Raw genomic sequence first — 25,775 nt, 5'->3', positions numbered from 1 at the left:
GGTACAACACCTTCAGCCGCTATTACGCCACCCTATGCCACCGGGGCCTTAGCTTCCATCTCCTTCCACTAGAAATTGAACCAACCAGCCAAGCCCAGGACTTACTGGCTTAAAAAAACGTGGTGGTGGTGGGGGAAATCCCGCCCACGTTCTTCTGCTTAAGTCTGTTAGACGGCTGAGGGTCCAACCATGCGTGGCGCTGTGCGTCTTGCGCACCCCTTGGAGACTGGAGAGGTATCCAAAGCGGTGCAATTTTACACGCGTACCCGAAAGCAAGCCCCACGGGACCCTGTCCCGCCAATTCCCTCAGAGGGCCGCAGAGGAGCCAACTCTTAGGGGCCAAGGTCCAAGCCGCTCAATAAAATATTCGAGGGGGCTGGGCCTCCCCGAAATTGATGGGTATTGCCATTCAAAAATAATGTGTTAGATCCCAAAACTAAGAATCTATCAAGAATGTATAACTTGCTGTTGAAATGGAATACTCAGGATGAAACGGTTAAATCTGCTATGATAAAATGGGCACAAGATGTTGGACATAACATTATGTTTGCTGACTGGGAACAGTTATGGACCACAGGTATGAAATTTACGGCATGTAATGCCTTAAGAGAGAATATTATGAAAATGATATACAGGTGGTACATGACACCAGTCAAGCTTGCAAAATATACCATTTGCCCGATAACAAGTGTTGGAAATGTAAAGACACTGAAGGTACATTCTTTCACCTTTGGTGGACGTGCCCAAGGATTAAGGCTTTCTGGGAGATGATCTATAATGAACTGAAAAAAGTATTTAAATATACCTTTCCGAAGAAACCAGAGGCCTTTCTCCTGGGCATGGTCGGCCAATTGGTGTTAAAGAAGGATAGAACTTTCTTTATGTACACTACAACAGCAGCAAGAATACTTATCGCAAAGTATTGGAAGACACAAGATCTACCCATCTTGGAAGAATGGCAGATGAAAGTGATAGACTATATGGAACTGGCGGAAATGACTGGCAGAATCCGAGACCAGGGAGAAGAGTTGGTGGAAGAAGATTGGAAGAAATTTAAAGACTATTTGCAGAAACATTGTAAAATTAATGAATGTTAAAATGATGTTGGATTGAAATGAAACGGCTTTAGCAACAAGGCTAAAAAGAGTATGTAAAAAATGGATTGATAATCAGATGAAAATATGAAGCTATAATATGTTAAGATATAGAATTAAGATAAAAACAAAGAGGGAAAGGATTTGCTGAATTAACCATTTGAACTGGAATACAAAAAAGGGAGGTGTGAGGAGGTCAGGAAACAAGTAAACGAAATATAAGATATGAAAAGATTGGGGTTTTTTTTCCTAATTGTTTTTTATTTTCCAGGTATTGTGTATTTCTTTTTCGTATTTTTGTATTTGTAACTTTTTCCTTTTTATTCTGTAATTACCTTCTCTTTTTTTGTTTGTAAAACCCCCATAAATATATTTTAAAAAAAACAAAAAAACCAAAAATAATGTGTGCGTCCGGGTCTTGCGATCTATTATGCAGGGCAGGGCTTACCTGGACACCACCCTCCCCAATGTGTTATTCAATTGGCACTCCTGGAGAGGGCCCTATCCCCACCCCCCGCCGGGCCAGAGGGACCCCATCTTGGCTTCTGGGCTTAGGCGGAGAGCAGGCAGGGCCGCCTCGGAAAGGCGGCGAGGCCTGGCCTCCCGCTGCCGGTAGGAGTGCCTCCCGTGGGCCGATCCCCGCCCCGCCTGTTCTCCCCGCCGCCCGGGGCGGGAAGCGCAAGGCAAGAGATGGGAGAGGAGCAAAGCCAGCCCAGCCACCAGACGAGGCACTGGGGAGCAGCAGACGGACGCCAGGGACCCCGCTTCCGCGGGCGGGCAAGGTGGGCAAAGAGGGTCCCGGGTGGATGGGGGTGGGTTGTGGGCTTTTCTCCTTGGGGTTTTCCCTGCTGCGTTGTCCTCTCCCCACCCCGCCACCTCCATCCTCCTCTCTAAGGGACGCGTTTACGCATTAGCACCCTCTTCCCCCTTCGCTTCAATGTTAACTCATCTCCCAGGGGCGCTTCCAGGCCGGGCAGGTGAGGGGGGGCTGGGCTCAATGTTTGTTGTTGTTTAGTCGTGTCCGACTCTTCGTGACCCCCTGGACCAGAGCACGCCAGGCACTCCTGCCTTCCACTGCCTCCCGCAATTTGTTCATAGCTTCGAGAGCACTGTCCAACCATCTCGTCCTCTGTCGTCCCCTTCTCCTTGTGCCCTCCATCTTTCCCAACATCAGGGTCTTTTCCAGGGAGTCTTCTCTTCTCATGAGGTGGCCAAAGTATTGGAGCCTCAGCTTCAGGATCTGTCCTACCAGTGAGCACTCTGGGCTGATTTCCTTCAGAATGGAGAGGTTTGATCTTCTTGCAGTCCATGGGACTCTCAAGAGTCTCCCCCAGCACCAGAATTCAAAAGCGTGCTTTGCAATATTTCAGCGATCGCAAACGGGACCTTGGCAGCAGTTTTGGCTTTTTTTAGTTCTTGTGACCGGTGTGCGCGGAGGTTGTACGATGACGCCGTGGAGCAATGGTCCTTTCTGGTTTGCTTGCACCCCGGAAGGCTCTGTGACCTCTCCTCCAGCAGTTGACACCCCATCTTTCCCTTTCCCCTCGCTTCCCACGGAGGGCGCTTCCTGGGTAGGATCTAATCACTGCCTGGCAAGTGTAGCTGGACACAGGTCTTTTAATCGTTTGTTGTGGGTTCAAGCCCTGCATTGGGCGAAAGGTCCCTGCGTTGCAGGGGTTGGTCTAGATGACTCTTGGAGACTGCAGTGCTATGATTCTAAATTCTGGGTGTGCAACTGCCCTTGATGCGCAGGCCTTGTGCAATATATAAACCAGTTGCCCCGAAAGATTTGGTGATTACAACAGGGATGTGGAAATGCACTGGGTAATGCAATGGAGGTGACTGTTGCTTGGCTCAGCTTCTTTACCTAATCTCCTGGCAAACAAAGAAAGGATGGATGCTCTACCATCCGGTCTTTGGGAAGCTGAAAAATTGTGCAACCCTGCTCTTGTGCTACCCAGGAGAAGGAGATGAACATGGAGGCAGCAGACACTGCTCCTGCAGAGCCACCTCTGCTCCTTGCTTGCCTGCACAGCACAGGCAAGGCTAGAGAGGCAGTGTGGGGCAGTGGTTAAAATGTTGGACCCAGGACCTGGGAGGCAAAGGTCCAAATTCCTACTCAGCCGTGAAATCCACTGGGTGACCTTGGGCTGTCTCTCGGTCCAAACTATCTTACAGGGTTGTTTTGAGCATAAAACTGGGGAGGGGAAGAAGAGTTTGGATTTGATATCTGGCTTTATCACTACCCAAAGGAGTCTCAAAGCGGCTAACATTCTCCTTTCCCTTCCTCCCCCACAACAAACACTCTGTGAGGTGAGAGGGGCTGAGATACTGAAGTGTGACTAGCCCAAGGTCACCCAGCAGCTGCATGTGGAGGAGCGGGGAATCGAACCTGGTTCACCAGATTACGAGTCTACCGCTCTTAACCACTACACCACACTGTCTCTCCAGAAGATCTGTGTAAGGTGCCCTGAGCTCCTTGGAGGAAAGGCAGGATAAAAATGTGAGGATAATTATAAGAAAGGCCCAGCTGGGAGCTGGAACAGCAGCAGCAGCAGCAGCTGTGCTCACCTGTCAGCTCCCTCCGGCCAGGAACGCTGGGTCCATCTCATTCTGAGAGTCTGTGGCGGAGAGAGTGGAGGCAGGGGCTTCTTTGAACAGCCACTTACCTGCTTAGGGTAGATGGTGCTGCTGGTTTGCTGGGAGGGAGGGTGCAGTGACCCAGCGGCAACTAGGCAAGATTTGGTGCCAGCAGTTGCCAGTTTGACAGGGACAACCGCTAATCCTGTCCCTGCCCCATAGGGCAACCTCAGGTAAAGGAGGCTATCTGAGCCTGTAATGACTGTACAGAAGAAGGAACATCGTGCAAGGCAGGGATGGGAAGCCTGTAGCCTTCAGCCTGAGTTTGGGGGTCTTAAGCCTGGCTTTGGCCTTTCAGACTTCTGGCAGGAGAAACCTTCCTTTCCTCCTGTGGCCTGCTAGACAGGAAGGTGATGGGTAATAAGAGGAGGTGGCAGATTGATGGGTGTTTTCCCCCTGCCCCCACAACAGATGATCCCTGAGGGAACGTGGCCCCTAACAGATGGAGATTGCCCATCCCTGGCCTAGCAGTGGTTGGATCAATTTAAAAATCACAAGGAAGCAAATTAGCTCAGTTGGTTTTAGAGCACGGTGCTCTAAAATGTCAAGGTTGCAGGTTTGATCCCCTCATGGGACAGCTGAATATTCCCGCATTGCGTGGGGTTGGACTAGATGATCCTCAGGGTCCCTTCCAACTCTACAAACCTATGATTCTAAATTTAATATAGGAGTGACTGCCCTTTGCTTTTGTTTTAAAAGGCATTGTAGGAAAATGTGCCGCTGGTACAGGACAGGGTACAGCTGCAGTCTTAAGATCTTCAATACAGCTGCAGTCTTAAGATGGGGCCGGCCAATCCAGGGCCGGCCCTGTCATGAGGCAGAGGGAGGTAGCTGCCTCAGGAGGCAAATGCTGACAGGTGAGGAGAAGGCAGAGCTCTGTGTGTGTGTGACCTGGTCTGCCTTGCACCCCCTGAGATAGCCTGCTGCCTTCAGAGGCAGTGGTGGATGCTGTAGTGTTGCCAGTAAAGTAAGATTCAGCAGCTAGTCTGCTTGGCTCTTGTCCACAGAATGGGAGGGACTGCCATCTTGTCCTTTGCCTCAGGCGGCGAAAGTTCTTGGATTAGGCCCGCAGCAGCCCTGCATGTACTTACCAGGCAGTCGGCCCTTTTGAATGCAATGGGACTGTTATAGAAACCCACAGTTACTTGTTGTGAGGGAGATATTGTGAGTGGATGCAAGGTCTTTTCAACAATGGTACCACTTTATGAAATCCTTTCCCCAAGTTTTTCTGACACTGTCTTTCTTCTTCTTATTTTCGGTGCCAGGTGAAAACCATTAAATTTGCCAAAGGTGTTTTTTTTAAAAAAAAAATCTGTCTAAGAGCAGTGGACTCGTAATCTGGTGAACCGAGTTTGATTCCCTGCTCCTCTACATGCAGCTGCTGGGTGCCCTTGGGCTAGTCACACTTCTCTGAAGTCTCTCAGCCCCACTCACCTCACAGAGTGTTTGTTGTGGGGGAGGAAGGGAAAGGAGAATGTTAGCCGCTTTGAGACTCCTTCGGGTAGCGATAAAGCGGGATATCAAATGCAAACTCTTCTTCGTCTTAGGGTAGTGATAAAGCGGGATATCAAATCCAAACTCCTCTTCTTCTTCTTCAGCTTTAAAAACAATTCTGTGCTGCGTTCCTCCCCACCATGTTCCACTGTTTTCATTAATGTAAACCTCCCTAAAATCCCTAGAGCTGTAGATTTGGAAGGGACCCTGAGAGTCATCTAGTCCAACCCTCCGGCAAGGCGTAGCTCCCTGAGAGCTTTGGGGAGAAGAGCAGCCGGTACTCTTTTAAGCTAACCTTAAAAAAAAAGACTAAAGAAATAGATAAAAACATGCAATAACATTGGGGACACATAAACTGTTGAGTGACGTTGCATGTTCTTCCCATGTGTGCCACATCCCATTCAGCCTGAAGTTTGAGTGTGTTCTGTAGAAAAGACTGGAAGTTGCCCAAAACCTTGTTGGAACAAAGCCTCAGCAGCCGCTTCTGCTAATCTGGCTCCAGCACCAACTCAGGGATAGGGAAATTCATGCCATTCCATACCCTCCCAACATTTCTCCAATGAAAATAGGGGCATCTTAAGGAAAAGCAGGATGAAATTACTGGATGAAATCAGAAACCGGGACGGTTTCTCTAAATCAGGGATGTCCCTGGAAAATAGGGACACTTGGAGGGTCTTCCATCCCAATATTGTTGGACTCCAGTTCCTATCAGGTTCAGCTAGCAAGGCCAATTGATGGTAAGGGAAGATGGTGAGCAACATCTGCAGAAGGGACACAGGCTCCCTATCTGTGCACTAATTGGACAGACGAATCTTTGGGTGCCCCTAGACTGCTATTCTGGGGTGGGATTCAGTCACATAGCCATAAGCGCAGGTTGTTCATTTACAGTTCATTGGGATCAAAAGACCAGACTCATGGGCATAGCCAGGATTTACCTTGTGGAACACCCTCCCATCAAATGTCAAACAGGTAAAACAACTATTTGACTTTGAGAAGACATATGAAGGCAGCCCTCTTACAGGAAGTTGTTAATAGTTGATGTTTTATTGTGTTTTTAATGTTTTGTTGGGAGCTGCCAAGAGTGGCTGGGGCAACCCAGTCAGATGGGCAGCTAATATTGTTATGATTATTTTATTTAGAGGGTGTCCCCTGCCCGCGACTGGGAAAGCAAGGCAGTGCAGTACCTGACTTCTGTTAGCTTGGCTGTCAAAACCTGTGGCTGCCAGTATTAATCAAGATAGTAGAAAACACTGGAGGAATATTGCTTCATCAGTGTATGTGGTCATATTCCACTATCTCTTGGGAGCGGGATTATTATATTCTCAGGAGTATTCTGAAAAAGTGACGCCTTTCTTGCTCTGACTAAATAATCTTGGTGGGGAAGTCTGTCAAATGCCTGTTTAAATGATGAAATGTCTTAATCAGGTTTCTCACTGCTGGCTATAATTACCTAAGTAGGTGTCACAACTCTGCATTGGATTGGGTGTGCCTAATGGAGTTCTTATACCTTTCGTCTGCTTGGCTCAAAACGTGCCAAAATCTGAGCCGGCATTGTCTCTGCTCATTGCATAACAGGCCGGAGAGAAAGTAATTCAAAAGAAAGTGAGGTGAAACCTTGTGTTTGCTGCTCTTTGCCTGGAGTCTGCTTAGCCTGCACCTTCCCAATTTTTGAACTGGGCAAAACCCTATTCTTACTCTGGAACCTCAGGCTGGTGAGGCAAATGTGCCACTCTGTACCTCTCTCAGCTTGGCCCTCACAACACTACACAACTCACAATTCCTTCACCAGCTGCTCCCACTCTCCCCAGGACATATTCCTTGCCAGCCCTGCTTTGCACCCTCCTGGCTGAAATGTGCCTTTGAACTCTGATAATGCCTGCCTGCAAGTTTCTGTAGAAACTAGCCTGCCATACAAAATTAACATTTACGTTTGCAAGTGTATGTTTACATGTTTAGTAGAGTTGGCACTGATTGCACTAAAAGCAGTTGCATAGCTTCCTTAAATATGTAGATTCCCTTGTGCTGAATGCATTCCTAACAGGTTCCTGTTTTAAAATAACTGCTTACTATGGAATCAGGTTAGACTTGGTTAGACCTTATTTTGCATGTTAACAAAATGCATAATGATATTCCACCACCATCACAATATGCTGATCTTTGGAACTGATAACAGTGCTTCTGAACTGTTGCAGTAGCTTTGCATATTTAATATGCCAACTATCCAGACTGGTCCTATGTGGGCCAGAAAAAAAAGCCAGGGAAGTCCCCATAGAAGGAGAAAGGAAAGAGGGGGAGGGGATCAAGTTGATTCCAAGCCAAAGGCTAGGTGGAACAGGCCCTGCGGAAAGAAATCAGATCCTGCAGGGCCCTGGTCTCATGAGACAGAGCGTTACACCAGGCTGGGGCCACTGTTGAAAATTCTATCAGTTATATTTTACCTGCACAATCAGAAGCAATTTCAGGAACTAAAATGCTTTTTCTGTGCAGCCTGAGCAGGAGCAGTGAACGATGTTACAGTTCATTGTTGTCGCTTGTCTTTCTTTACCCTGCCCTAGTGCCCTGCTCAAAGTTGTGAAGAATATTCTTACGTTATGAATGGTCCATGTCGTAATTAGGAAAAAGAGGTTGGAATAGGCTCCTATGACCCTGGTTCAAGTGACTTTTCTTCTTTAAGTTCTCAGAGCTCTTAACCTCGCTCAAGGTGGTCCTCTGAACTATCCAGGTGTTTAACTGAGAATCAATCACAGTCAGTCCATCATTTGAAAAATAAGGCATTGGGGCCATCTTGCCCCAAAATGGCAACTAGACTTTCTGTTTTGGCAGCTGAAACTCTGGTTCCAGGAGCCCTTTGGCGCCTAGCCTATGTATCTGAGTTTCTAACAGATTGTTGTACAGATCTGTCGCCATGTGCACCCTGTAAAATGCCAGACACACTGTTGGTGCTGCACATCTGTATGTATATATAAAAAAATTGCACAGAACTGCAGGTTCTGTGATCAAACACTTTGATTTGCATTACACTAAATAGGGTAGAGAGGGACGCAGGTGGCGCTGTGGGTTAAACCACAGAGTTTAGGACTTGCCAATCAGAAGGTCGGCGGTTTGGATCCCTTGACGGGGTAAGCTCCCATGGCTCGGTCCCTGCTCCTGCCCACCTAGCAGTTCAAAAGCACGTCAAAGTAGATAAATAGGTACCGCTCCGACGGGAAGGTAAACGGTGTTTCCGTGCGCTGCTCTGGTTCGCCAGAAGCAGCTTAGTCATGCTGGTCACATGACCTGGAAGCTGTACACCGGCTCCCTTGGCCAATAAAGCGAGATGAGCGCCGCAACCCCAGAGTCGGTCACGACTGGACCTAATGGTCAGGGGTCCCTTTACCTTTACCTAAGTAAGGTAGAAATGCATTTAATTTGCTCTGCTTCCTCCACACCTGGCCCGCACTGTGAGCCCTTCCCAACTTGCACTGCTAAAGGATGAGGACTGACTTTTTCTCTTTCTCTGCAGCAATTGACATGAAGCATTGCCTACACCTTGTGGCCGCCCTCTTTGCTGCAGTAGCCGTTTGCGTACTTCCTTGCCACAGTGCCAAAGTCCTGCTGGTGCCCACCATCGTCTTCGACAGCCACCTGCATAACTTTGTACGGGTAGCGGAAGCGTTAAGCAGCCGGGGTCACGATGCCGTCCTCCTCCTCCACGAAGGTCGAGTCGTGGAGCCTTTTCCCCGGGGCTACAGAGTGCAAGATTACCAAGGGGTCTTCAGCACGGAAAGCGCCGATGACTGGCTGCAGGAGTTGCTGAAGCAAATGTTTGAGGGGAAGATGACCTCCATGCAGCTCTTTTCCATCCTGGAGAAGTACCTGGAGAACTGTGACTTTATACTGGGAAATAAAATCCTCCTGCAGCAACTTCAGAGTGAGGAGTTTGACTTGGTCTTGGTCGATCCCAACGAAATATGTGGCTTCATTGTCGCCCACGTCCTAGGTGTAAATTATGTGGCCCTCTCCACTGGCTTTTGGTTTCCTGCTGAGATTGGAGCCACTTCACCTGTGGCCTACGTCCCCGAATTTAACTCCCTGATGACTGATCAGATGGGCTTTTTCGGCCGGACTTGGAACATCGTGGTTTTCATCATCTCTCGTGTAGCCACCAGGCTGTTCATCATGCCCAAATTTGACCACCTAATGGCGAAACATGGGGTGGAGCCGCAGAAATCCATACTGGAGATTATCCAAGGCTCCAGCCTCTTTTTCCTGTGCAACGAAGTGGTGCTTGACTTCCCGCGACCTTTGCTTCCCCATGTGGTTTTCACCGGGGGGATTCTCACAGAGCCTGCCAAGCCTCTCCCAGAGGTATGTAAATGGAACGCAATACACCCAGTGGCAGATTTATGGTATGTGGGTGGGTGGATGTGGGGCATTTGTTCACCTAAATAAATGTAAATTCCTACAAGAAGAGCTGTGTGTGCGGAGAGGGTGATAAAATTTCCTCCTTTGTGCTACCCACTCCCCAAAATGGCCTGGAACAGTCCCTGTGGTGGGTCATACAGAGGGAAAAGGTGAGGGTGATAATCATGCCCTGCAATGGGTGTCCCACCCACCCCCCAAAAAAGTGATAATAATTATGATGGTGATAATGACTCTGCACTCTGCAAACAACTGGAGAGCAATCTGGGGAAAGCTGATAATATTGACAATGCCTTTGCACTGGCATCTTCCCCCACCCCCCAAAAAGAACCCAACAAATTGAGAACAATCAGGAAATAAATGATGGTGCGATCTCTGCACTGAGCTCCCCCCGCCCCGCCCCTCGCCTCCAAAAAAACAAAACTTGGGAACAATCAGAGGAAATGGGATGCTGATAATGATGCCTTTGCCCTGGGCTGCATGCACACATAAAGATATGCGCCAACGACTTAGGAATAACTGCTGCTGTGCGGCAGGCATCTGAAACAAGAAGAGGATGCCACATCCTCCCATCACCCTCATATTCAGCTGTGTGTGCTGGGATGTGGAGGGAATTGCGGGAATCGCCCATCACTCATTTTGCTGCCTGCCACATGGCCGGCAGGCAGCAAAATGAGTGATGGGTGATTCCCGCAATTCCCTCCACATCCCAACATACACATTTTTTTAAAAAAGTACCATCCTGTGGATGGATGGTAGGAAAACAAAACAAGTGGAGCAGATCCTGAGCATCTTCTTCCACTGCTCCACACACGCATTCCCCCAAAACACTTCCATGACCAGAGCAGCTGCTTCCTGTTTGCTCCACGAAGCCACTGAGCAGCAAAGCGAAGAGAAGGCAAACAGGCCCCAGCATTCCACCTCTGGTATAGACAGCTCCCTGCACATTAAACTTTGAAATTCTCTTTCTAGAAGGGCTAAAGACTTCCTTTTTAAAAAATAAAATAAAAAGCTCAGAGTCTGAAGCCCCTGCTGGCATGTGTCCTGGTGCAATGCGCTCTATGTGGGGCTACCTTTGAAGGTGACTCGGAAACGACAGCTAATCCAGAATGCGGCAGCTAGACTGGTGACTGGGAGTGACCACCGAGACCACATAATACATAACCTGGGCTGCATGCACACTAAAGGATCTTCACTGGCTCCCAGTACATTTCCAGGCACAATTCAAAGTGTTGGTGCTGACCTTAAAAACCCTAAATGACCTCGGCCCAGTATTCCTGAAGGAGCGTCTCCACCCCCATCATTCAGCCAGGACACTGAGGTCCTCCTAAGGGTCTTCTGCTTGTTCCCTGACTGTGAGAAGCAAAGTTACAGGGAACCAGGCAGAGGACCTTCTCGATAGTGGCACCCTCCCTGTGAACCACCCTCCCTTCAGATATCAAGGAGATAAAGATCTACACAAGTTTTAGAAGATACCTGAAGGCAGCCCTGTATTGGGAAGTTTTTAATGTTTGATGTCTTATTATGTTTTCATATATGCTGTAAGCTGCGCAGAGTGGCTGAGGAAACCCAGGCAGTTGGCGGGGTATAATTAATAAAATTATTATTATTACTCCAATTGCACCATTACAAATACAGTGGTACCTCGCAAGACGAATGCCTCGTAAGACGAAAAACTCGCAAAACGAAAGAGTTTTTCACTTTTTGAGTTGCTTCGCAAAACGGATTTCCCTATGGGCTTGCTTCGCAAGACGAAAACGTCTTGCAAGTTTGTTTCCTTTGTCTTGCAAGTTTGTTTCCTTTTTCTTAAAACCGTGCATTCACTTCGAAGAGCAACTCATAGCACGCGCTGTGGTAGCCTTTTTTGAGGTTTTTGAAGACTTTGGTGATTTTTGAAGCTTTTCCAAAGTCCGTGCTTCGCAAGACGAAAAAATAGCAGGACGGACTTCCGGGTTGGCGCCATCGCCGAATGGCGGACTCCCTCCGAGCTCCGGAGGGAGCCTGCTCGGCAGGGGCTGGGTTCTACCGCGCCGGCGACGTGGGGACCCTCAAAAACCATGGGCGCTGAAACCCATGGGCATGGTGACTCGGCGGGCACCGTTTGCGTCCCCCCGACCCACGAAGGAGCCTTTTTAAAGGCTGCGGAGTGGGTGACAGGGGGGGTGGTGGTGCTGTGAGTCCTCCGCTTCCCCTGCCGAGCGAAGCCGCATGCCATTCGACGGAGAACGCTGACTTCTTCCATTGAAAATTTGGACTTTAAAAGAATAACCCGTGAGTAATTGGAACTTGGATTAAAAAAGGGGGAAAATTCTTTTTAAATTCGGAGCGAGCGGGGGAGGTGCAAAAAGGAAGTCAGCCTCCCCCCTGTTGTAGAGGAGCTAAAGCAAAGGATTTGACAACTAAGATCGAGTGCAACCTTTTTTTGATAAAATTATTAACTTCGCGATGGAAAATTATAAGACTGGGCTGGAGGAGAAAAGTGGAATGTGAATTAAAAGGCAACACACCCCCCCCCCGGAAACCCCGGGAGCGATCCGTAAGAGCGCCGGGAGAGGAGAAATAGAGGTTTTGACAGCTGTCAAAGGAGCTGTCAAAGCGGAAGAACAAAAAGAGAACTTTGTTACGAGGACTTTGCTGGTCTTTTGTTGTTTAGTCGTTTAGTCGTATCCGACTCTTCGTGACCCCATGGACCAGAGCACGCCAGGCACTTCTGTCTTCCACTGCCTCCCGCAGTTTGGTCAGACTCATGTTTGTAGCTTCGAAGACACTATCCAACCATCTCATCCTCTGTCGTCCCCTTCTCCTTGTGCCCTCCATCTTTCCCAACATCAGGGTCTTTTCCAGGGAGTCTTCTCTTCTCATGAGGTGGCCAAAGTATTGGAGCCTCAGCTTCACAATCTGTCCTTCCAGTGAGCACTCAGGGCTGATTTCCTTAAGAATGGATCGGTTTGTTCTTCTTGCAGTCCATGGGACTCTCAAGAGTCTCCTCCAGCACCATAATTCAAAAGAATCAATTCTTCGGCGATCTGCCTTCTTTATGGTCCAGCTCTCACTTCCATACATCACTACTGGGAAAACCACAGCTTTTACTATACGGACCTTTGTTGGCAAGGTGATGTCTCTACTTTTTAAGATGCTATCTAGGTTTGTCATTGCTTTCCTCCCAAGAAGCAGGCGTCTCTTAACAGTTCTTGTTATTCTTGTTGTTCTTGTTGTTCTCTCTCCTCCTCCTTTTTTTTTATTTTCCTGCTCTCCTGCACAAATGTTCTAATTCCAAAAAGCTTCTAATTCCTCTGCAGAGGCTTTGTTATTCAGGAACAAAACATTACGTCAAGTCCCTTCCATTCTTCAATAGATAAATCTATTGTCTCCTTTAGTGTGTAGACCTCTGTAGACAAAATAGTGTTCCATTTCTGCAGTTTCCCAGGAGATAAAAAGTCCTTGTCAGAGCTGCCTCCAGGTCCCAGCTCACAGAGGACCAACGCTAGGCTGTAGTTATGTACAAAAGTCTTTATTGAGATTCAGTCTCCATTTCAAAGCCGCAGCGTGCAGCTCTACGTCCCGAGCTTAGACCGGCGAAGTCCTGTCTGAGTCTCCTCCCCCTCCACACCAGTTTAAGACTCTCGCTTTGCTCCACCTCTTCCTAAATTCCTTTCTCCTCTGGGCCCTCCTGCCCGCTAGGGTCTCATCCTTCCTCGACTCCTCTGACGCTGACCCTGACGATTCTTGCCCCTCCTTCCGGTGGGCTTTAGGACCTGGTTCCCTATCCGGGCTACCTTCTGTGCCGCTCGCCTGTACCTTTGAACTTGGCGCGCGCGCCCAGCCTGCAACTTTCCTCTTAACCGTTAACTCGCTCTCCGATGGAGGCGTGGTCCACCCTGACTCATCTTCTCTCGCTGGTGGTGCATATGTGGGCTCTGACACCTGGGACTCCTCCCCCCCACTACGCTCTGGTGGGGAAGCTGGTCCTGATTTGCAACTGGTGCTCTGGGAGTCCCCGCTGGCCCCTTGCTTCTGGGGTGTCCCCCTTGGGTCGCCCCTTGCCCTGCCCATCGGCGCCCCCTTCTGTGAATCTTCCGATTCGCTGGAGAGGCTCATGGAATCTATCGGGCTGCTGTCATATTCTCCTACGCTGCCCTCGGATTGCTCCCCCTCGCTTTCCATCTCCTCTCCTCCCTGCGCTCCCGCTGAGTCCCTGACAGTCCTATTCAAATTCGATGCCAACAATACTTGTAGTGTCCCACAGCTCCTCTAGAGGGATTATAGTAACTCAGTTTCCTTCCTGATCACACCCAACAGTCAAAGTAACTTATTATTCCTTGTTTTAAACAATTTATATCCAATTTATAACAAATGTGACTTTGCTGGTCACAAAAAAAAAGAGGAGGAGAGAGAACAACAAGAACAACAAGAATAACAAGAACTGGACAAAGTTGGAAGATAGACTCCTTCCAAGATTGGACATGTGAAATCAAAGATTACCAAAAGACGGCAAAGACTAATAAAAAGACGGCAAAGCGGACCGGTGAAGGACTGTGGTTTAGATGTGGGAGCTCCAGGATGACAGTAGATATTGACGGACATTGGGAACGCAACTGGGAAAGGGGGGAGGGAAATTTGGAATCCAAAGGGTGTTAAATTACATTTTATTCTTTTTTCTATTTTTCTGTTTATTTTAATCTGTATTGCATATTAAAGAGGGGAACTCGTGGAAGGGAACAGGTCGATTTTAGGGGATGGGAAAATATTTTTTAAATTGAGTCAATGATAAATAATTTTAAAATTTGGGGTAAGAATTTGTTGAATCTATTTGAAAGAATTGGAATACAAGAGGGGGAGGGGAGGGGAAGTCCTGGAAGGATGCCAATGAAAATTAGGTTTTAAATTTGGATGTTTTTCTTTTTCTGTTATATTTGAAAATCTTTAATAAATATTATTTAAAAAGAAAAAAAGAAAAAATCGCAAGACGAAAAAACTCGCGGAACGAATTAATTTCGTCTTGCGAGGCACCACTGTATAGACCTGTTAGGGTTAGGGTTACTTGTCCCTCACAGCTCTGTCTTCATTCATTGCTTAAATCACTGGCAGGTGACTCATTTAACAAAGAATTGCTTAGACATTGCACATTATAGAACCATAGAACTATAGAGTTGGAAGGGACCTTGAGGGTCTCTGAGTCCAACCCACTGCAGTGCAGGAATCCGTGGTGTGCAGTGAAATTTTTCTTAGAGGAACAGTTAGGGCCAGAGGCGCCAGCTTGCGGGGGCGATTGGGGAGGAGGAATGTCCCAACGTTGCCCAGGTGAGCATCGCACCTCCCTAAGCTTGGGAGAAGCTTCCCGGGCTTAGGGAAGGAGGCGCCAGGCTTTAATTGAAATGTAAAGCAGTGCACGGGGATGAGTAATAAAACCATAGAATTGTAGAGTTGGAAAGGAACCCTGAGGACCTTCTGTTCCAACCCCCTGCAGGAATATGCAGCTGTCCCATATGGGGATCAAACCTGCAACCTTGGCATTATCAACACCATGTTCTAACCAATGAGTGCAGTAGTTGAATTTTCTGTCACCGTTCAGGTCACTTTCCAGTTTATGGAAGGTGACTTTCTGCAGCAAGGGAACCTGCTGTCCCCGCAAGTGCCTCTGAGCCTTTGAGGAACCTGATTTTCCAGAGTTACGTAATGTGTCGGAGCATCAGACTCCCAACTGCAGGCCTTCCTAGAGTTGTGACATGACCTGAATTGCAGCAGGAATGGAGCACATTCATCCCCACAACCCTCCCCCCACACACACACACCATCAAATATTAAGTAAACATTCTTTCAAACACTTGCATAGTGCCATTGCTTTCAATCATTTCTATCAGCTTTCTATCCAGGGTGTTGACCAGCTAAGCTCAGAGGCCAGTTTGCCACGACACGGATGCTTTGTGTGAGCAAGGGAGACACGGGTAACAAGTGGTTTTAAATAAGAATTGTCCTGTGATTCCTTTCCTCTGATATTCTTTCAGTGCAGAGAGATTTCTGAGTTTGATTTCAGAGCCCTGGCGAAAAGGAAGCTAGTTTTGCGACCGTCTGCTGTCTGCAAGGATGCGGATCCCACGGGAGGAGGGCAGAGAAGTCCAACTGCTTTGCCAGAATTCCTGGCAGGCCACCATGTATGGTCTTACCTGGGCTTCTATTCTCAGCTGAACGGTTTGAAGTCTCCCATCCAAATACTAACCAGGCCTGACCCTGCTTAGCTTCCGAGATCAGGCACGTTCAGGGTAGTACAGCCATAGACCTGAAGGGCTTGAAGCGAGAAAGCTTGATATTGCTCTGATGTGAAAATCTGGGGGTGCTTTTATACGTGCAGGGCCTGCGTCTCTGGATGGAAGCTGCGGATGCTGGTGTTGTCGTGGTCTCCTTTGGAATCGGTATACGAGTCCTGCCCAAAGACCTGGTGGAAAAGATGGCCGGGGCGTTTGCTCGCCTTCCCCAGAAGGTTGTGTGGAGGTAACACCCGTTATTTCGTGATCCGTAACTGCATTGTGCTTGCAGACAGCCACAAAGCAGAGGAGGGATGGCTCTGCACTGCCGTGGATTCGTGGAATCTGCCCCAGATCCCAAATAAATGGGGGCCATGTTCTAGAGGGGCAGAACCGATCTGGACACCCCATCAGGCTGCCTTTCCCCCCTTTTTATCTGCCTTTGGCATTTTGCTGCCTCGGGGAAAGGTCAAGATGATGCTGCGCATACAGAAGCCAATTGGACCATCAGTTGGACCTTAACACCAAAGCTATTAATGGGATCGTGTCCACCATTGCACCTGAATAGGGTGGCAGAATAGTTATGGGGGTACAGGGTGGGCTCACACAGCTCCATCTGCCACCAGCAGGGGCCTCAGGAGGAACAGCTGTGGGGGGCTGTCACAACTGCTGCCTAGCATCTCACTCTGCCAAAGGTCCAGCCCTTCAGATGAGAGTTGTCATAGACATCAAGGACCAGGCTGTTTGAGAATGCACCCAGATGCAGTAACTGCCCCTTCCACCTGCCAAAGAGCACCCTCACGTGATTCTATGCACGTTTACTCAGAAGCAAGTCCCGCTGGGTTCAGGCAGATTTGCTCTAAGGGAAGTGTTTATCTTCTTTCCTATACAGTGGTACCTCGGAAGTCAAACGGAACCTGTTCCGGAAGTCGGTTCAACTTCCAGAACGTTCAGAAACCAAGGCGCAGCTTCTGATTGGCTGCAGGAAGCTCCTGCAGCCAATCAGAAGCCGCGGCGGACATTTGGGCTCCAAAGAACGTTCGCAAACCAAAACACTCACTTTGCAGTGTTTGGGAGCCAAAACGTTCGACTCGCAAGGCATTCGTCAACCAAGGTACAACTGTACCTGTTTGGCACACTCCTGCTCTAAGTGGGATTCTCCTCCCCACATTTAACACAGCTGGGTTGCTTTCTCAAGCAGCTGAAGGGATGGTGTTCTTTACCGTTGGAGTGGAGCAAACAAGAGAAATTGTTTGTGTGTGCACTCTGGCCAGAGAGACCAAGAGGTAGCATGTAAAGGTAAAGGGACCCCTGACCATTAGGTCCAGTTGTGACCGACTCTGGGGTTGCGGCGCTCATCTCGCTTTATTGGCCGAGGGAGCCGGCGTACAGCTTCCGGGTCATGTGGCCAGCATGACTAAGCCGCTTCTGGAGAAACCAGAGCAGCGCACGGAAACGCCGTTTACCTTCCCGCCAGAGCGGTACCTACTTATTTACTTGCACTTTGACGTGCTTTCCAACTGCTAGGTTGGCAGGAGCAGGGACCGAGCAATGGGAGCTCACCCCATCGCGGGGATTTGAACCACAAATTGAAACCAAGAGGTAGCATATAGCTGGTTGCAATTTAACTCTAAATCTTTAGTTGCAGTCAACTGGTATTTACTAATCTTGTCGGTACCCACGTTTGAGATATCTTCTTCCTGGCAAGTATAAAAGCAGCTAGGGTAAGGTCATGGTTCAGGACAAGGGAGAAGGGTTAAGTGGTTATTATATTTTAGACAGCATTTTTTTTTTAATGCAGAACCTGCACATAATTGGCACTTTCACCCTATGTATTATTACATCACACACTGTGTATTGTTAAACGTTTATCGTTTCCTCTCATTCTCCCCTGAGTAAGGTGGGAAGGAACTTATTTTAAGTGACGGATCTTTTGCTGTCCCCCTCCCACTGTCCTTTGGCAGATACTCTGGTCAGAAACCACATAACTTGGGTGAAAACACACTGATGATGGATTGGCTGCCTCAGAACGATCTGCTGGGTAAGTGAAAAGGGATCAGCCAAACGAGGGGGTTGGACTAGATGGCCCTTGGAAGTCCCTTTCAACTCTACCATTCCATGATTCTATGAGAGCAAGTTACTTTTCCTTGCCCGGAAGGAGAGAGCAAACCCTTCTCCCTCCACACTCTGTGTGAATAAATGAATAAATGAACTGCTTCAATGTCTTTTCCAGTCCTGGATAACTGGCAAAGCTAATGGGTTTTTGTTTTTGTTTTCTCTTATAACATTGCTGGTCCAGGATACAGTGGTACCTCGGGTTAAATACTTAATTTGTTCCGGAGGTCCGTACTTAACCTGAAGCACCACTTTAGCTAATGGGGCCTCCTGCTGTCGCCGCGCCGCCGGAGTACGATTTCTTTTCTCACCCTGAAGCAAAGTTCTTAATCTGAAGCACTATTTCTGGGTTAGCGGAGTCTGTAACCTAAAGCCTATGTAACCTGAAGCGTATGTAACCCGAGGTACCACTGTACCTGAATTGATTTAGGACCAGAGTTGAGCATAAATCTCCCCTCCTTTCAGCCAAATGCCAGCGATTTGTGCTTTAAAAAAACTTATGTGCTTAAGGGGACAGATAGCGGAGCAGCTGATGTTTATTTAATTTGACCTTTGGGTGTTGCGGTGCCCTCTTCAGATTTTGGAAACTACCTTCCTCCTCCTCCTCTTCTTCTTCTTCTTCTTCTTCTTCTTCTTCTGTTTGGTCCTGTATAGTGCGTTTTCTTTGTAACCCAAATAGATCTTTTTTTTTTTTTCATAAAAGTATTTTTATACTTCCTTTTTGACCCTAACAAGGATTACATGAAAGCTCACCAGTTTGCTGCTCAAACATTCAGGTATTGCCGTACAGTGGTACCTTGGGTTAAGTACTTAATTCATTCCGGAGGTCCGTTCTTAACCTGAAACTGTTCTTAACCTGAAGCACCACTTTAGCTAATGGGGCCTCCTCCTCCTGCTGCGCCGCCACCGGAGCAAAATTTCTGTTCTCATCCTGAAGCAAAGTTCTTAACCTGAAGCACTATTTCTGGGTTAGCAGGGTATGTAACCTGAAGCGTATGTAACCTGAAGCGTATGTAACCTGAGGTACCACTGTATGGCTATAGCAGTCACCAGCCTGTATCACCAGATATTAGGAGAGCTTACATAAATAATAATCTGATTGAAGAGCCTTTTAATAAGGATGTGCCAGTGATTTTAGGACCTCCCTATGATGGGATGGATGCATGGTTTGAGTTACTGTCTTCAGAGCTTCTGCAGCCTTATTCAGCTTCCGATCAGCCATGCATAGATATCAATACCATTTTAAAAAGTATCTAGTTACATAGTGTAAGTCAGATGTGTCCGCACCATCATTCGCCAACTCGGGGCTCTCTAGATAGTTTGGACTACAACTTCCATCAGCCCCAGCCAACATGGTTAATGGCCAGGGATGATGGGAATTGTAGTATAGCAACATCCAGCAGGCGCCAGTTCTACACTTACAGCAGTGGAATGGCTTGATTGGGGGGCGGGGAATTCAAGGCAGCTGCTAGTAAGGTAAAATAAGGACACAAAACTGGCCATGCAAACTTTTGTTAATCTTCACAGGGAGCACAATACCTTAATCAGGACTGAAAAGCACTGGTCGTGGTTGAGTTTAAGCGCTGGAATTAACAAGAGAACTTTGTGGTGACTGCATTGTGGCCAATGCTTTTTGGGGAAAGAGGGAGAGCTGTGGCGGGAGGGTGTCAACCCTTGTGTGGAAAAACTTCAACTTGCGTAACTTGGGATGCAACAAAATGTTGCCTGTAAACATATTGATAGGATAAGTTCAACTGTCAATAACGCAAGTGGTTAAGATTTAAGCGTTATATTTCCAATCAGTACAAAGGGCGATAGCAATCTTCCTTCAAATTACAAATTAGTCTGTGGGCTGTTGTAACGTAGCCATACGACAGAGAACCATAGAATATGATGTCAGTCCTTTGTAAAATTGAGGCCCGTGCATCAATCGCTTAGATTTTTCAGAGGAACGTCCTAGTTTTGGAATTGACTGTTCCTCCTTAGTCAAATGTTTGGCTCCCTTTCATCTAATTAATTATAAAACTAGACCACATCTGTCAATCCAATTTCAGCACAATTTGCAGAAAACATTTAATGGCAAATTTCTACAGTCCTAATCTCAGTAGATGGTTGTCAGCTAAGTTCTCCTCAGAGAAGACCATTGAAATTAATAGTATTAAGTTAGTTGTGCCTCTTAATTTCAACGGGTCTACTCCTCTGAATAGCTTGAGTGCCTCATAGTGAGTCAGAAAACTACATAATAGATGGTGTTTAGCAGATTTGGTAATTCAAGTAGATATTATGGATGCGAGCTTTTAACATTGCTCGATTTCTGTTGCAGGCCACCCCAGTGTGAAAGTCCTTGTGAGTCACTGTGGCATGAACAGTATATTTGAAGCCATTTACCACGGGATTCCAGTTGTGGGCTTCCCTTTCTACGGCGACCAGTTTGATATTATGACGCGAATTCAGGCGAAAGGGATGGGTATCCTCGTGGACTGGGGCCGGGTGACGGAAGACAGCCTCTACCAAACTCTGTCGGCAGTAACGACTGACCCAAGGTAAGTCAGCCTAATAGTAGCCTTATTCAAAGATATTCAAAGGCTCTATAGATAAGTTAATTTCTGTTTTAGCCCCGTCCCCTTTACCTTCTCTCAAAGAACCCTGGGAAGTGTGGTGTGTTAAGGGTACAGAGTTGTAAAGAGACCCCTATTCCCTTCACACAACTACAGTTCCCAGACTGGTTTAACAGTCAATCCCTCCCCAAAGGGTACTCTGGAAATTATAGCTGTGAGGTGACTTGGGGCCTCCTAACAACTCTGACTTTTAGGAGACTACATTTCCCATGGTTGTTGGTTTTTTGCGGGGTTGGGGGGGGTAGCCATGGCTGTTCAAAATGGTATGATATTGTTTTTACATACCAGTAGTGGTGATGAGGCCTATGGTTCTGTGACAGTGAATGAACCATGCACTTTATTTCTCCAGGTAACGTATTTTTTGCACCATAACACTCACTTTTTTCCTCCTAGAAAGTAAGGGGAAATGTCTGTGCATGTTATGGAGTGAATGCCTACGGATGGCAGGGGGATCTGCTGCAGTCGTGAGCAGAGGACCCATGGTTCCCCTTCCTTCCCTCCTCCATGGCTCGCTTTGAAAGAGCAAAGCGGGAGAAGAGCCGCTGAGTGGGGAGGAGAGAGGGACAGAGAGCCTGCTTCTTTAAAGGAGCAAAGCTCCTTCTTTAAAGGAGTAAGCGGCTCCTGTCCGGTTGGTTCCTTTAAAGCAAGCAGGCTCTCTGTCCCTCTCTCCTCCCCACTCAACTCGCTACATAGCAGCAAAGTTTTTCAGCTCGCTAAGCCGGGGATGAGCGGGGAGGAGGGAGAAAAGCAGAGCCTGCTTGCTTTAAAGGAGCAAAGTGGGAGAGGAGAGGAGCCTTCTCCCCTTATACCCCTCTTCTTCATTATTAGCAGCATCCTTCTCTACCCGCCCCATGCGTGCTCCTTGTCCCTTGAGTGCTTTCCCTTCCCTCCCCACTTAAAACGTGCTTACAAAGCATGGATCCACATGGATCCTCAGGATTTTTGCATTGAGCTACTCCAAACTCACTGTCAAATCACATGTCTGTGGCCACAGCATGAACCACAAAAATCATACATCCACTGTTTCGTTTAGAATATTTTTTTCTTGTTTTCCTCCTCTAAAAACTATGTGTGTGTTATGGTCGGGTGCGTGTTATAGAGCGAAAAATACGGTATATGGAGCACTACTCAGAGAGACACACACCCCAACTCAGTTAACTGTTTTTGAGAGAGGCATTCAATTTGCATGTTTGCTTCTCCATCTCATGGATTCAGCTGATCTAGACAGATTATTCTGTGGGTGGGTGCAGGCACCAGGAGAGCCTGTAGCTCTGTGGTGAATTGGCCAGTTACCAGTAGATGTTTCTGCTGAAGAGATACAAGTTTGTCATGGAGGAATCTGGGAAATATGCAGATGAATTATATGGTGACCTGTCCTCAGGAGGAGCCCATGGGATGCAGCAAACCAGGCCACTTGCTGCAGCCACAGCACTATGGAGAGCTCCGAGTGAGCCTCGTTCTCCAAGGAGGGCCTGAGGTGAGCTGAGGCCATTTGAGCCTCTGCTTCCAGTCCACCTCTCCTGGGCTTTGCCTCCTTTGTTCGACAACATTGCTAATACTCTGGCTTGAAGATGGACACTTGACCTTCGCTCTCGAGCCTCCTGCCTGGTGTGCTTCTTACACCACTGGACCGCAAAGCTCTTCACACCCAGGGGAAGGTCCCTGTGAAAGTCCAGGCCACAGTTCTATGGGTGCTGGGGCTGTGGAACCAAATTCCTGCCTCGGTTTCAGTGGGCTCCTAAACAGCATCAGCTGGTGGTCCTGTAGCTTCTGATTTAGTGTCCTGGTCCTTGTTGGACTCCAGGATAATGACTGATGGATCCTTTGTGCCGTTGAGTCCTGGCAAAATTTGGTAACGTAGCAATCAGTGGGGGACACGTCATTCTCCTAGCATTACTGTTGACGTTCCTCTTTTGCAGTTTCTCCAAGGTTGCCAAGAAGATCTCAGAAATCCACCTGGACAAGCCCATTCCTCCCCTCAACCGGACAATCTACTGGCTGGAGTACGTCCTTCGCCACGATGGAGCTCCATTCCTCCGCCCGGCCCTCTACAAACTTTCCTTTTACGAGTATTACTGCTTGGATATTTTGGCGGTGCTGCTGCTGTTTGTGGGAGCCATCGTCTACGTTGTCTTCAGGCTGAGCTTGCGGTACAGAAGGTCCGATGTCAACCCAGCACACCTGAATGGCCACGTTTTGAATGGGCACGTCTTGGAAGGGAAGAAAGTGCAGTAGGACGTGGCTCTGATCTGAGTAGACTGTGCCTCTCTGAATAGAATAGATAAGGGCGGTGATAAGGCCAAAAGTGTATAGGGCTGGACTTTGTGGGAGCTTTGAGATGGGATCTAAGTCTGTGAAATGCTGGAGAGGACAACATCCTCTTTGCCATTCTCCCATGCTATGAAAGACGGCGAGGAGAGAGCAGAGATTATGCTTTTTAGAGTGAGTGAGTAGCTGTGGAATGCCACTGCCCCATATTGTGTAAGGATAAAGGGAGGTCCTTTATTATTATTATTGCAAGGAATCTGAAAAGCGGTACTTTAAAAGTTTGTTTCAAACGGCTGGTACTCATCGGCTTTCATTGGCACACGGCACTCTTGCCTTTGTGTGATACTGCATCGTTTTTTAAATAAAATAAAATAAACCGCAAATTGCTTCCCTCCAACCAGAGTGTGAATGTGAATCTGAAGGCAGAAGCAGGTATTTCAGGTTTGCGGTTCTTGTTGGGATTGAGGTGTAACCGAAGGCAATCTGGCCCATCCTTGGCTACAAGGGAGGATCCCTCATTCCTCAACGAGAATGATCTAAATGATTGGGAGACGTTGAGCAAGCAAGGTTCTGCGCCACTTTTGTTGTTGTTTAGTCGTTTAGTCATGTCCGACTCTTCGTGACCCCATGGACCAGAGAACGCCAGGCACTCCTGTCCTCCACTGCCCCCCGCAGCTTGGTCAGACTCATGCTGGTAACCTCGAAAACACTATCCAACCATCTCGTCCTCTGTCGCCCCCTTCTCCTTGTGCCCTCCATCTTTCCCAACATCAGGGTCTTCTCCAGGGAGTCTTCTCTTCTCATGAGGTGGCCAAAGTACTGGAGCCTCAGCTTCACAATCTGTCCTTCCAGTGAGCACTCAGGGCTGATTTCCTTCAGAATGGAGAGGTTTGATCTTCTTGCAGTCCATGGGACACTCAAGAGTCTCCTCCAGCACCATAATTCAAAAGCATCAATTCTTCGGCGATCGGCCTTCTTTATGGTCCAGCTCTCACTTCCATACATCACTACTGGGAAAACCATAGCTTTAACTATACGGACCTTTGTTGGCAAGGTGATGTCTCTACTTCTCAAGATGCTGTCTAGGCCTGTCATTGCCCTTCTCCCAAGAAGCAGGCGTCTTTTAATTTCGTGGCTGCTGTCACCATCTGCAGTGATCATGGAGCCCAAGAAAGTAAAATCTCTCACTGCCTCCATTTCTTCCCCTTCTATTTGCCAGGAGGTGATGGGACCAGTAGCCATGATCTTCGTTTTTTTGATGTTGAGCTTCAGACCATATTTTGCACTCTCCTCTTTCACCCTCAATAAAAGGTTCTTTAATTCCTCCTCACTTTCTGCCATCAAGGTTGTGTCATCTGCATATCTGCGCCACTAGAGCCTACGCTACTAGAGCCTTTCAAATAACCGAAGGAACACTGCCCTTTCCTCCTACATATTATACCTGCCCTGATTTCCCCCTCTTTTGTTGTTGCTTCCCCAAGAACTTCTCTCCTAGGTCTTTCCTGTCCCCACTTGGAATGCCCCTGCATTGCAAACTTGAAGAGGAAAGGATGAAAACAGGGAATGGTCAAGGAAGAAGAGAGAGAGGGACAGGATGGGTGCTTCTGACCACGTGGGCTCCTTTCTCCCTCTCTAGGCCTTCTCATTCTCCCTGCAGGGAGTTGCAAGAATAGCGAAGAGTCGCGCAGTAACTCACAAGACTTGAAGGTGCCACAAGTCTGCTTGTTGGTTTTGCACAGCGTGCTAATGCAGGAGTTGTGGTTGTGTTTTGGGACATCCTCCTGGTTCCTTCTCAAGCTTTAGAAGCATAACCTACAACGTCAAAAAGATAGCAATCACTGTTTTTCCTGCCTCCATCTCCAAACCCAGGCACTATTGTGTGCCCTGCTCTCTAAGACTGTCTTTTGAAGATTCCCCCAAAAATTCTCCTGCAGATGCTTACTGTTGGAAGGGATCCCAAGAGTTATCTAGTCCAACCCCCGGCAATGCAGGGCTCTGAGCTAAAGCATCCATGAGAGATGACCATCTAACTTCTGCTTAAAAACCTCCAAGGAAGGAGAGTCCACAACCTCCCTAGGGAGACCGTTCCACTGTTGAATAGCTCTTAGTGTCAGAAAGTTCTTCCTGATGTTTAGTTGGAATCTCCTTTCTTGTAACTTAGAATCATAGAATCATAGAATCATAGAGTTGGAAGAGACCACAAGGGCCATCGAGTCCAACCCCCTGCCAAGCAGGAAACACCATCAGAGCACTCCTGACATATGGTTGTCAAGCCTCTGCTTAAAGACCTCCAAAGAAGGAGACTCCACCACACTCCTTGGCAGCAAATTCCACTCAAACAGCTCTTACTGTCAGGAAGTTCTTCCTGATGTTTAGGTGGAATCTTCTTTCTTGTAGTTTGGAACCATTGCTCCGTGTCCGCTTCTCTGGAGCAGCAGAAAACAACCTTTCTCCCTCCTCTATGTGACATCCTTTTATATATTTGTACATGGCTATCATATCACCCCTTAACCTCCTCTTCTCCAGGCTAAACATGCCCAGCTCCGGACTTCCGGAGGCGGCGCGAACGGCAATGGCTGCCCTCTTCTAGTGGAGAAGGGGGAGCTCCGCAGAAACGGGTCGTCCGCTACGGCGAAGCGGAGACCCGCATCAGAAACCCACAGGCAGCGAAAGCCTGTGGTCGTGGGGACTCGGCGGGCACCAGAAGCGCCCCCCGAAACGGTGAAGAGACCCCGTAAAGGGTTTCAGAGCGTGGAGGGGTGGCGCGGTGCTGTGAGTCGATCGCTCTCTCTGGGGAGTGAAGCCGCATAGCCGCTGTCGGTGAGCGCTGACCTTTTTTCCTGGAAATATTTGATTCGAAAAGCAGCAACCCGTGAGTAAGAAAAAATTAGAAATAACTGGAG

General features: G+C 47.9%; 1 protein-coding gene and 1 long non-coding RNA gene across 2 annotated transcripts in view; one reads left to right on the top strand and one right to left on the bottom strand.

Annotated features, from left to right (window-relative positions):
• LOC307215863 overlaps positions 1–25,203 on the bottom strand; it is a 135,344-nt gene extending 110,141 nt beyond the window's left edge. The window contains exon 1 of the long non-coding RNA XR_013838687.1: positions 25,030–25,203. This is a non-coding gene — a long non-coding RNA (uncharacterized lncRNA). The remainder of the gene's footprint in view (positions 1–25,029) is intronic.
• On the top strand, positions 1,742–23,269 carry LOC307215702 (2-hydroxyacylsphingosine 1-beta-galactosyltransferase-like). The gene is made up of 6 exons (XM_079975289.1): positions 1,742–1,876; positions 8,731–9,575; positions 15,979–16,118; positions 17,836–17,912; positions 20,310–20,529; positions 22,524–23,269. The coding sequence occupies exons 2-6, from the start codon at positions 8,739–8,741 to the stop codon at positions 22,837–22,839; spliced, it is 1,590 nt and encodes a 529-aa protein (XP_079831415.1). The 5' UTR covers positions 1,742–1,876; positions 8,731–8,738; the 3' UTR covers positions 22,840–23,269.
• Positions 25,204–25,775: the final 572 nt, after the last annotated feature.

The sequence above is a fragment of the Podarcis cretensis genome (assembly GCF_951804945.1).
Source record: "Podarcis cretensis genome assembly, chromosome: 5".
NCBI classification, from domain to species: Eukaryota; Metazoa; Chordata; class Lepidosauria; order Squamata; family Lacertidae; genus Podarcis; species Podarcis cretensis.
The sequence above is the reverse complement of the archived record's forward strand: the minus strand, read 5'-3'. Positions and strand labels throughout refer to the sequence as shown.

Coding starts and splice junctions, on each gene's coding strand:
- LOC307215702 (XM_079975289.1), top strand. CDS start 8,739: ATGAAGCATTGCCTACACCTTGTGGCCGCCCTCTTTGCTGCAGTAGCC. Junction 17,913..20,309: donor GCCTCAGAACGATCTGCTGG/GTAAGTGAAAAG, acceptor TTTCTGTTGCAG/GCCACCCCAGTGTGAAAGTC. Junction 20,530..22,523: donor GCAGTAACGACTGACCCAAG/GTAAGTCAGCCT, acceptor CCTCTTTTGCAG/TTTCTCCAAGGTTGCCAAGA.